The sequence below is a fragment of the Apis dorsata genome, unplaced genomic scaffold (genome assembly GCF_000469605.1).
Source record: "Apis dorsata unplaced genomic scaffold, Apis dorsata 1.3 scaffold_83, whole genome shotgun sequence".
NCBI classification, from domain to species: domain Eukaryota; kingdom Metazoa; phylum Arthropoda; class Insecta; order Hymenoptera; family Apidae; genus Apis; species Apis dorsata.
Genome location: NW_006263381.1, coordinates 866,781 through 880,073, shown reverse-complemented (window position 1 = coordinate 880,073; position 13,293 = coordinate 866,781). Strand labels below are relative to the sequence as shown.

Here is a 13,293-nt window from a genome sequence, read left to right as displayed (position 1 = left end):
AAAAATTTAAAAAAAAAAAAAAAAAAAAAAATCAAAATATATCTTGAAAAAAAATTTTTCTTTCAAAATCTTCTTTCGAGGAAAGTAGCGTTAATTTCAACAATGCGAGATGCATTATCATTTCTGAAAAATATTTCTCGAAATGTACGATTAAAAATTAAACGTATGGACATTTACGAATCAGGGTTTGAAAGTTTGATTTCCCATCGTGAACAAGTGGCAACGTTGTGTCGCGTGTTACGCGTGTGTTGGCCACTGGCAGCGCATAAATTAATGTTATCACGGTTTGAACGTTGTGTATATCTCGGTGTATACCTGGCCACGATGCCTTCCATACCCGCTATAAAATTGATGTATTTTTTTGCACACGAATCGATTACGTTTTCCCTCGTTACGTGACTCACGTAACGTTCTCTGCATTTTCTTCCTTTTCGTCGTTAGGTAAAGGGGGTGGCCTCTGTTCCGTTAATTTTGCTCGCCTTTTCTTCCCGCTCGCGTTCTAAGAAAATCCCGTTCGAGCAAAATTTAAAATAAACTTGAACAAATTGATCCATTTGGATAGAAAGTTAACCGAGATGTTTTACTCAACAGTTTTTTCATTTGAAAAATAATAATCCGTTGTTATTTATCATGTTACCATTGAAGATCAATTATCATAAATTTCTTTCGAATAGCGAATCGCATAATTCGAAAATATTATCCTTAAAATCCTGTCGATCGAAAAGTAAAACAAACGAATTTTATTATTTTCATCTTTTCATCGATCGAGCAATCGAGTTTTATTTCTTTTTACAAATCATAATCTTCTTACTTTCGATATTACGCGTATAACCTAACCTAACCTCTCTCTCTCTCTTTCTTTCTCCATTTGTAAAACAGTAAGCAAGTTTTCTTAAGTGGCGAACAAGGATCGACAACAAAGCGTAATGTAACAATAAATAATTATAGGTGGTAAAATGGTCGGTGTTAATAATACGCGCGCGATGTGACTGGTTGATATTACACACAAAGAGTCGTGAAACTGCATTTAACACGGTTCTTTGTCGTCTCCTGTCCCCGCGTTATCGCATAAATGAGCGCATAAAAGAAGCGCGTTTAGAAGGCCAGGTGGACAATAATTTCGAGCCGACCAGTTTTTGCCAGCAACGAAAACTCTATCTTCTCTAACCAAAAGATATTATCGTCCCGATCTTTATTTCAGTTTAAATAAAATTATCGTGACATTTTTTCGTTTAATCTTATCGAAGAATTATATCGAAGATCGCGAGAATATCGGCACAAATTCCAAGATTCGAGGAGGAGAAAGCAAAGGATACGTAGATAAAAAATTTACAAGCAGGATAAATTATTATTCGAATGAAAAGATCGTTTAAATTGATCGATCCTTTTTCAACTGATCACGTTCAATCCTGCGTTCGATTGTTTCGTTGCAGATGTAAAATGGACGACGATTAAAAACAAAAATTGAATAATTTACATGTAACAATTTGTATAAAGGCAATAATTTTAGTTTTCAAAAGAAAAGTTTGAAAAAAAAATATTATAAATCGTCTATGATGATTTTGAATCGACGAAACGCGAACAAAGGAAGAGAGAATTGTTCTCGAAAGCGGTACGAACCACTCTCTATACATCGCGGAATTCGATTGAAACTTCCGATTCAAGACGAGTTTCTTCCTTACCGCGGCGAATAATCGCAAGAAAATCTCGACACTTTGTCGACTCGTGTAAAAATCTCTCGAATCGTAAGAGGGAATCGATGTATTCGCTCAGGAATATACAATTCCCCCCTCCCTTCCCATTTGTCTCCTTTTCCTTTCCTTTCGTTCGCGCGAAAAATACACTCGCTGAATGGGAAGAACGGACTAATCGTTGGCAAATTTCTTTCTATTCTTTTCCTTTCTATCTTTCTATTTGAGCAAACAAAATATTCAACAAAATTTGATCGATCGATAGATTTGTATCAATCTATCGTATTTATTTTTATTATTTAATTCGATCTCGAAGAGAAATATAAATACATTTCGCAAACGATTACCTCGTCTCTTGACTTCCTTACGAAAGAATTTTTTTTTCATCCTTCTCTTTTCTTTTACATTTTACACGCGTGCTACGAGGAGAGAGATATATCGTTCTATTTTTTTTTCTCTTTTTTCTATTCCCTTTATTTTTTTTTTATATTATTTTTCTAGGCAAAAATTCAAGACAGATCGTTCGTAAAAGAATTTTTTTTCCCCTTTAATCTTTTCATATGTATATATTTTATTCCTTTTCTTTTCGCTTCGCTATTTTACACGCGCAACAGATACCTATCTTATTTTTCTTTATTTCTACACGTTTTATTCTTCCATTATCTATTTTTCCTACGCTTTATACTTTCCACAGTATACGCAAAAACAAAATTTCTCTTATTCTCACTCCTTTTTTTATATATTTTTAAATATCGCCACGCGAAGAAAGATACAATAGGGATAATTTGAAAAAATAACGACTCACCGACGCTGTTTTCCCATTTTTGCTTGTGACTTTCAACAGGGATCCCTCGTACCCCTGAAACAGAACAAATTCCCATGCGCAATTACAAATGAGACAAAAGAGTTGAATATTTTGAAATAAAAGAATCGTGCGATTAATCAGAGGAGGAGAGGGGGAGGAAGGAGGGATATACATTTAATTCTCTGCAAATTTCTTAGATTCTTAGATCTTCCATTCGATCGAAAATCTTTTGCTCGTAAATCGCGTATTTTTTCGTCTTTCCTTGGAAAATTTTCTGCAATGGCAGATCTTTCAAAAATTACACACGCGGATTAGAGAGAGAGAGAGAGAGGTGCAGAAATCGTCAATGAATTCACGAATCTTGCGAGAAGACTCGTCATTCGTGATCCTCGTCAAAGAGTTAAACCCGAAATTAATCCGCAAAGCAAAAGCGTTTGCCTGTGCACCAGGCAGAGGTGAATCTTGGAAATTTGCATATCTACCGTGTAATTATCCATTCTCGTGGATAATACATATCCGGCAACTCGAGGATATCTCCGATAACATTGATTTTAGGCAAACGCGTTGAAACGAAAATTTTCGAGGAAAATGGATCGAATTCGATTCTCTCGAATTTTCTTTTTCTTTAAGGCTATCCCTTAGGATACAAAATTTTCACGAATCTTATTCATCTGAAATCAAAATTGAATACGAAAGAATGTAGCGTTTAAAAATTAGAGTTATAATAACATTAGAGTTATAATTTAAATGAAATTTTTCAGGTTTAAAATTTATAATATCTACGTGTAATTTTTTTAATTTCAGCCAATTTTCAGTTTGTTTTTGTTAAGTTAGAGGTAAACGAAGATTTCCAGAAAATGGATCGAACTGAATTTTCTTTGATTATCTCTTAGGATTAGAATTTTAACGAACTTATCCATTTGAAATTAAAATGAACAAGAAATGAGTATGTGGCATTTAAAAATTGTACAATTTGAATCATAATTTAATTAAAATTTTTTTAGTTCAAGTTTAAATTATAATTATATCTGTATGATTATTATTATTATTTTTTTTTTTGGACGTATCCTATTTAATTACAATTTTCATTTTGTTTTTATTAAGTAACGCGTAACATTAGAGGCAGGGAAGAACTTTAGGCTATGAAAACAAAAATGCCTTACGTCTTGGATCTTTGCTATATCCCGTTTACATTGCTAACATTTGCCCACAGGCTATTTTCATCCATTCAAAGGTAAGATATGTATCAAAACATTCTTGCCTTATACATTCGAAATTGCATCATACGAGATATTCACTTATCTCATATCTCGTCGTTTTCCAATCTATTAAAATTCTTCTTTTTCTCCCCCCTTTACTTTCTTCTCTCTCTCTCTCTACTCTCAAATCTAATTTCACAGTAACCGAGTAAAATTAATCGTAATTTCTCACGCACATTTTCATTATTTTCAAATTTTATATTATTACAATAAAAAAAGAAAGAAAAATAATTTTAAAAATCTCGACTATCAAATCGTACTCGTTTAATTATTAAAACAAGCGGTTAAAAAAATTAAAATATTCCGAGTCGAGTCGAAATTATTTCAAAGCTATTTCAGAACTATTCCAACGATCCCTTGCCTCTTAATCACGTTCAAGTCGCGCTAGAATTCCTCTTCTTCCAACGCTCCTCCTCCTCTCTTATTTTTCTTCTTCTTCTTCTTCGTCTTCGAAGAATAGCTTACGATTTCTATCGATAAATACTTTGATCGGTACTCGAGCTTGAATTAATCTCGACTATTAATGCTAATTTAACCGTGGAGCAAGGTTTATTGAGATCTTGGTAGATTTCGTTTCAAAAGCGCGATAACGAAGATGCCTTGAAATGCTTACTCGAGGGACATCGCTCGAGCATCGTGTTTATCGAAGTATTGCGTTTCTGACGAATGAGAAAGCTAACGACGGTAACCATTTTTCAATTTGTCGAAGGAAATACGTTAGACGTGAATAGGATATAAAAAAAAGAAATAAGATAAAAAATGTAGAATGTTGAAGAAATAACGTGACAAAGTTTTGGCGAAAGAAATATATCTATTATGTGCGACGAATATTCGATATTCCTTTCTATAAATTATTATATATAGAAAATTAGAAAATTTGGATTTTAGATTAGTAATTTAGATTAGTTTTCTGAATGGGAGAATTTAGGAAAATTTTAAAAAATTGAATGAAAGATTCAAGAAATCAAAAAGGGAGAGGATTCGACAAAAGATTTAATTAAAATATATTCGTAAAAATGTTTATAAATTGACTTTTGTTAATTTGCAAAAAAGAAATTTAATCTCGTTCAAGATTATTTAACAAAGTTGTTGCCTCGACGAGATGACTTTTGAATATATTTGAAAATATTGGCGACGTTGGAGTTGGGTAAGTATCTTATTCACTTTGCCATTGGCACTGAGACGATGGTCGTGAAAGATATTTCCAGTAAAAGAACTTCTTTCACGTAGAAGTATCGTAAGAAATCGCTATCTACTCGAGACTCCGAGACCTAGTAAGTAACTTCATCTTTGAAAACGAGGAAGATTGAAGATTCGTTTCTGATAAATAAAACATATTCTACAAGCGAGTCCTGCTTGTTTTTAGAAATAAAATATACTTGAAAAATTATTCTTCCCGTGTTTTTCTCCCATCCATCGTTTCCATTCCATCGGTCGTAAAAATTAACGATCACCACTCGAGATAAGAAATTACATATCCGCATTTTTCTTTTCTTTTTTTTGATCTAATAAAACAAGAAAATATTTTAATCTCTAGTCATGAAGAAATTAATTCGATTCAGGAATTTAAAATTCAAATGAAATCGATTTATTTGATTCATTAATTTCTGCCTTTTATGGATTACTAGTGTATTCCATTTATCGATTAGCACGATTCAATTTTTCAATTGACAAATTCCATCGAAGAAACTTGGATAGAAAATTAACTTGCATTGAATAATAAATTCACCTTTATGACCTATAGAAATAATTAAAAGATAAAAATTTCAAAATTTTGTTTTTTCTAAAATGGCGGAATTTCAAATTCGAAATATAATAAAATAACGAAGAACTTTAACTTTCTCTAAATTTTTACATTCTCTACCTCGTGTATTATTTAAAAAAAGAGAATGAGTTTTTCAAAACGTGGTCAATTTTTTTTTGTTTCACCTCTGTCCCAAAATGTTCCAATTTCTGGTGAAAATTCGGTTGTTTCGAGCCACGGCACGAAGGATATTAAAAACGGCCAATTGTTGTTCCTCCTGTGCACAGCCGTTCAGATAAGCGAACAAGCGATCGTTAGGAAAGCCAAAACGAATAAATTCCATCGAAGCTCTGATAATAACGAACCCATATTTCTTTCGATTTTTCGAAAAATTTTGACGCGTCTCGTCGCTATTTTCCCAAAAGGAAATTATTTCATCGAGAGCAAAGTGAAAACATCGTATTACGAAGTAAAATTCGAAATTAAGGGGAAAATTTATTTATTGGGATGCAGAAAATGGCGGAATTTCAAATTTTTATTTAATAAGATTTAGAAATACGTAAATTTGCTTTTAGGTTAGATTATGCTTACGTTGTATATGGGTATTAGATTTAGGTTATGTTAGGTTTCTAATGTCGTTATAAAAAGATATAGGTTAAGTTATACAGATTTAACTTTAGGTTAGTTTACGTTTATATCCACTGGTTTACTGGAAGTAAAAAAAAATTTTGATTTCTTTTTCCAGTATTTTTTTTTTTTTTTTCATATCTCGTGCTTTATTCGATTCGTGAATATTTATTTTTTGTTTTAGGTTAACTTTATAAGTATTAAGAGGAGATTAAATGTAGTTTAAGTTGCATTTATAACGTTGGCTATGGGTATTAGTTTTTTTAAGAGAATTAGATTTATGATAAGTTAAATTTATGGTTATTTGCGAGCATAGAATAATTTCGAAGAGTTTTCTTTTTTCTTTCTTCTTCCTGTTTACGGACATTAGTAATTGTTTAACATGGAATATAGTATACCAGATATAAAGCAAAATAAATTATCATTGCTTCATTTTATTACAATTTGTTTATCCTTTAAACGCAAAATAATCAAATTCTTTGCACAATTTTTTAATCGACGTTTTTTATTTTGATAAAAAAAATCTAAGGAACAATCTTCGTGTTTTACAAAATTGAATAAATATTTCAAAAACTTTTATCCAAAACGATTTTCTAATTTTTGTAATTGATCTGGATACGATATATATATATATATATATAACGTAATATCGCGTTACATTTAATCAGATTTAATTAAACTAAATATAATAGAATCAAATTGGACTCGATTCAAATTGATTAAATTCCCTTAAATTTCGTATATTTAATTATCGCATCTAAAAATGGAATTAAAATGGAGAAAAAGAAATTATTCGGGGCATTAAAATCTTTGTTACCTCTGATCGAAAATATATCATTGAAAAACTTGTTCGTAATATTCAATCTCTGACTAAGCTTCGTTGTTCATGCAAAATACCTCGGGAAAAAAGCGGAACAGAAAAAAAGAAAATATCTTCCCCGTTTACTGGAACAATATTAAAAAAAAGTATTTATTCAATTTTATTTATTCAAAGGGAAATTTTTAAAAAAACAAAACACATGAGATGAAAAGAAAATCGTTTTATTCCCAAATGGAATAAAATTGTCGAGTAACACGAACCTTCTTCTTTCGTGAGAAAAAGATAAAGATACGATTTACAGAATTATAATAACTCTTCTAAAAATCTGTGAAACTCGAGATTTGGTTTTGTTTGATTTTCGCGGTTTTTAATATTTCCAACCCACGTAAGGAAGAAATATAGATTTCACGATCTACACAGATTTGCTACCACACTTACTTGACCTGAATCCAATCGAATCACCGAAGAAAGGGAATTGGACAAACGGATGTAAGAAAATATTATCAATGCCGAAGGGGATTCTTCGTGGGATCTCTTGAAAAGATACGAAAAAAGAAAGCATCGAGGGAAAGATAGAGAGGAGGGAAAAAATCGAAGAAACGTATCAAAAGACGTTCTTCGAAGAGAAATAAAAATTAAAAAAAATCGTTTGGAAAATTAAAATTTCAAATACCGCGCATTTCGCTCGAAGATACTTGCCCCTTCCAAAAATATAGAGTTTCCTTTTTCTAATAAAAAAAAAATCAAATCAAATTTTCAACACATATATTTCGAAATCTAAATAACCTCTCATTTTCTCATCTTATCGATGTCGACGATCGTTTAAAAAATAATCTCTAACAAAGTATCATAATTAAATCAATGAAATCTGTATATATAATCTAGAAAAAAATTTCGTACATGTGAGATTGGATGAGAGATCGTTAATCATCCCCAGTTCTACGCCTACGGTAGGCGTAGGCGAAGGCAAAATCAATACGGACTCGCCGAAATCTGTTAGCGATCTCGCATTGGCTCGCCGTTCCTGGACACGTTGTATGCAATTCACCAATTTGAAACAGGTAGCGTGTACGGTTATTTATAGGGGACCTATAATAATCGACCTCCCAAAACAACACGGTTTCATTTCGGTTCCAACTTTAAAACCTTGAATCCTTGAATCCTTAAACTTTGTGTAATTCTTGTAAAAATTCTTTCGTCAACCCTCGTCTCGTGGACGATTCACGAGAGCAGAGTGAAAGAAATTTCACAAATTTGTGAATTCGAAACGAGGATAAAATTCGAAAATTTATGACGAGATATGGATTGATAAAAAAAAAAAAATCGAAGATATTTTGCAAGTCAAGAGTTGGATAAATTGAGAGGGGAAGCGACGTTTAAAGAGAACATTATCGAGGAATATCGTTTCTTGGAGTTGCCGATCAAAGGATGCGGCCGGCCGTTATAAATATTCCAGCTGGACTTGCTGACGGATATTAAAATACCGGGATGGTTATAGGAAAACTGGAGCAAACGGCGCGAATATTTTTAAACCGATACCGAGGTCCGCGTTGACGGAAGTGTATTCATTTCACGATGAAACGAGAACAGAGGGTCGAGAGTCAGAAAGGTCTTCGAGTTTAATGCGGCATGAAAAATGCAAATTTTAATATTCCAGGGAAATGTCGATCGAATTTTAGAGAAAGTATTTATGTCTTTCTTTCCTTCTTTTCTTTTCTTTTCTTTTCTTCTTCTAGAAGAAATATGGATAAAGAATTTTAAAATTTTAATCCGTTGGAAATTTTCAAATTCAATTTTATTATAGCAGTTAATAAGAAGAATCTCATTTTATTTATTTATTTATTTTTTTTTTTTGGGTTTATGAAATTTTTAAGAGCAGTGGATCGTTTGCAAGAAAAAGAATTCGTAATAGTATTCTAAATGGAGCGTGGATCGTGGCCTTTTTTCTTCTGCATGGTGAACTCTGCCGAGATGATTAAAGAACAACGTTACATACCGAGAGATAAATGTGCCAGTAGCTATGGGCTCTCTAATTACGACTCCACTAATTAGTACTACCATCGTGTACGTACAATTAACAGTTTGATAGCTTAATGAGCTTTATGCACGCCGTATCATACGGATGTAGCAAATATTTATCTTACAGCGATTCTCTGACGCCGTGGTTACCTAAAAAGATTTCATACTTGCGCATTCATTAAATATCGAATGATATTTAACGATGAAATGTATGCAATTGTTGCGCAAACGAAGCATTAAAAAATATTTTAACACAATTTCTAATCTAGTTTAAATTTTACTTTGTGATCAAGAAATGTATCAATTATCACTGGAATAAATAAGTAAACGAACGAATCAAATATTTAAAAATGGTTAAAAAGATTTCTCGTGAAATAATTATTTGAAATATTCTAAACTACGTCGAAACTAATTGTACTAATCTCAAAGGAGTTTAAATTTGTGTTTTACGTTTGTAAAAATATATCAATTATTATTTGTTATCGTGATAAATAATTAAATCAAGCGTAAAAATTAAAAAAAATTGTTAAATCGTTGATATATATAATATTTTTAAAAAAATATTTCGAAATTACGTTAGAAATATCATTTTCGATCTGATCGGCTGGAAACGTATATTTTCGGCAAACCTCGGAACTGCCGCGCCGGCCTTCTACGAGCCCGCGGTAGGTCACGCAGAAAGTCATTTCGCAACGGACCTCCCTGATAAGAAGGTAGGACCGTAACATTTTGACTAAACTCAATAAACGGAGAATAATTTAATAAATTATTTTATTCTTATAACATTTATTCTAATTTAACACATTGTTGTAGATGTATTACGTATCGTTTATTTATTTTTTTTATTTTTTAATAATCATTTCTTTCTCGCATCGTTTATTCATTCATTCACATTTTATTATTCTTCGTTTATTGTTTCTACATTAATTAACTATTAATTTTTTTATTCTTTTTATATTTTCATTTTTTTTATTTATTCGTTTATTTATATTCTTTATTTTTGAATTTGTTATTTATATATTTATTAAACTTGCCAATAGAGATATTAATTTTTAACTTTTAATTTTTAATTCTTTATTTACATTGATTGTTGTTGTATATAATTAAATTATTTTGTTTATTATAAAATTTGTTAATATAAAAGAATTTATTATATTTAATATAAAAGAATTTTTCGAAAACGAATTTTCTAGTTTATTCATTTATTATAACTATTAATGGGTTAACAAATTCAAAAATTAAGAAAAATTTAAACGATGCTTAATTTGATTAAGAAGATAATCGTTATCGGAACATCTTCCTTAAATCTCACTCACGCGTTCTACGATGAATCGTATATTTTACTTTCTTTCGCGAAATACGATTATTGAATTTCAATATAAATTCAATTGCGCGTTTATTAGTATAAGATTTTTTTAAAAGATAATTTTTATTTAGAAAAATATATAAATTGTCATAAAATGTAATTATAAATGAAATAAATAATTGAAATAAAAGTTCGATATCTCTTTTTACATCTCTTCGTCCGAATTTTTATTTAACACCGTGATTATTTTCGATCGACCATTAAACGAAATAATATTCTATAATTATTCGTGAAATCGTAACATGTTAACGCGCTCGCAAGTATAAAACCAATACCGTAAAACAGTTAAAAAAATTCAATATTAGTTTTAAAACGTTTTAAAAATGCGTAACACGTAAAAATGTAAAAAATTATCAATTATCGACATCATTTTCGAAAAAAATAATCGAAATCGCGCTTGAAAAATTATTTTCGACTCGATCGGCAGAAAACGTACACCTTCGGCAAATTTCGGTAAACCTGACCCGGCGACAGGGTATATAAGTACGACACGAGTCTCGCGCGGAGGTCATTTCGCAACGAACTCTAGAACAGATCAGAACTGTAACGAACTGTAATTTTTTAAAATTCTTATACGCGTAACGAATAAACTTCAATCGTTTACTCTTAAATAAACACTTTTATTCTAAAATTCATTTCGCTTCTTAACATTTATATTTCCAATTCGATTAATATTTATTTATTCACTCGCGTATTCAAACATTAATTTATTTTTCAACTTTCATTTTTTATTTATTACTTTCATTACACACTCGCTTCTTCGAATACATAAATATTAATTATATATATTTTTATTTATACAATATCTCCACTATTAATTTATCCTTTCTTATTAATTTATTTTCTTTATTTTTCAGACGGGTCTCGACGCGTAGTCACCTCCCCGTGGTGAGACCTGGTAATCGGTATCGATTCACGCAAGATTAATCTTTGAGAATCCTTTTTCCAAAGGATTATTCTTCCCGCGAATCGATACCGAGCCAAGAGCTACGCAGTATCCGCAGTCCAATCTAAACCAAATTCCCTTCGGGTATTTTGACACGTCTAGATTGGACTGCGGGTACCACTTTATTAAACCCCCCCATGGGGCACCGTGGGATCGTCGTGGGATCGTCGTGGGATCGTCGTGGGATAAGCGCGCGAAATTTAATTTTAATTTTACCTTTATTTTTTAATGTAATGTAATGTAATGTAACAAATATTAAAATTATTGTGAGCGCATTCCCGTACACAAACACACGCCTCTCCCCTCCCATATTGTAAACATAAAAAATTATCATCGTCAACCGATTCGAATATTCTCTGCTCTTCGTCAAACGATCTTCATTCACGATCTTACTCCCTCGGATCGAGTTTGTTCCCCGAGTCGACCGCGCGTCACGCGACAATTGCAGGAATAGTTCGAATCGGTTGCTCTGTTTTCGCAGACTGGCCTGCCGAGGGTCCGCGCCCCGCTCGATTGGCGCTCTTCTCCGAGAGCGCTCGGTCGGGGTTAGGTGTCGCGTCGGATGGAGCGTCGTCCTCGTAAATCGACTCTGGTGGTCGGGGATCCAGCATCCCTTGCTCCTTCCCGTGTCGTTGGGACGCGAGGCGCTCCAACCCGTTGCACCGTTGTCGTAACCCTCGGCCGGTCACGATTGCATTAGCATCAGCCGTTCAACGATTCTCGTGAGTCAATTGATATAAGACGTGACGCGAGGCAGACATTTCGAATTCTTCTGTCAATTTCTTCCTCGTTTCTTTTATTTTTGCGCTTTTTCTTTCTTTTAGGATAGGATAGATATTTTGAATTTATTGGGATAGTAATTTTAGATTTTTGTTGTTTTGGTTTATTAAAAGGGGGGAGGCGTGTGTTTCGATTTACGGATGCTGCCAGTAGGAAAAATGTATTAAAAGTAAACATAAAATGTATTAATTAATATTAAGATTTAGATTAAGTTAGATTTAAGATTGCGAGCGAGTGGAAAAGATTTTTTTGTAAAGATCGATGTAAAGAGTTTTGTTAAAAAATTATTGTTAAGTATTTTTAGATTAAGCGTTTTTAGATTCACCGTTGGACGACGCGGGATTGCGAGCGACGAAATATTATTAAGATTTAGATTAAGCTAGATTTAAGCGACAAATTGCGGCGAATGAGAAAGATTCATTTTGTAAAGATCGATGTAAACATTCTGTTACATTTTATTTTTATTTCTCACTAATTAATTAACTAATCTTTAATATCTTTTTTATTTTTTAGCTTTAGATGGGTCTCGATGCGTAGCCACCTCCTCGTGGGTGAGGCCCGGTAATTGGCATCGCTTTTCAAATTTTCCTATTATTTTTATATTTCATATTTTCCATATATATAAATCCTTAATATTAAATCGAGAATAATACTCGAAAAGCGATGGCAAGCCAAGAGCTACGCGCGCCTACACTCCAGTCTGAAAACCAATCCTTTACAATTAAAATACAATTTCTTTTTTTAATCATTACCTCGATTAAATTAAACAGACTGGACTGTAGGCATAATCGACGAAATAAACCAATTAGAATTTAACGTAATCGCATTTCGTATCTAGATACACTCATTAACTTAGAAAAATTAGCTTAAAAATTCTCTCCAATCTTAATCGTTTCTCCTCTTCTCTTCTATTTACTCATCCCCTTATCTCACTTCTTCTTTCTTTCTTTCGCTTATTTCGAGTCGCTGTCGACCGAGTCGCTGTCGACCGAGTCGCTTCGACCGAGTCGCTGTCGACCGAGTGTCGCGCGGCGGTGGCCGGGGATCGTTCGGACGGGCGCTCTGCTCCCGGTGGCCGGTCGAGGGTCCGCGCCCCGTTCGATTGGCGCTCGAGGGCGCTCGATCGGGGTTTGGGCTCGCGGTCGGACGTCGTACTCGTAAATCGGCTCCGGTGGTCGGGGATTCGTTCCTCGCTCCTTCCGCGTGTCGTCAGGACGTAAGTCGTTCTTCCGCCGG

The 13,293-nt window shown here is 32.8% G+C and overlaps 1 protein-coding gene across 11 annotated transcripts in view; it reads right to left on the bottom strand.

Moving 5' to 3' along the window:
* LOC102676951 (protein couch potato-like) overlaps nt 1-13,293 on the bottom strand; it is a 170,501-nt gene that overhangs the window by 61,057 nt on the left and 96,151 nt on the right. For all 11 annotated transcript variants that reach the window (XM_006611126.2, XM_006611124.2, XM_006611125.1 and 8 more), the window contains exon 3: nt 2,497-2,550. In XM_006611126.2, coding sequence (XP_006611189.1) covers nt 2,497-2,550 — 54 coding nt within the window. The remainder of the gene's footprint in view (nt 1-2,496; nt 2,551-13,293) is intronic.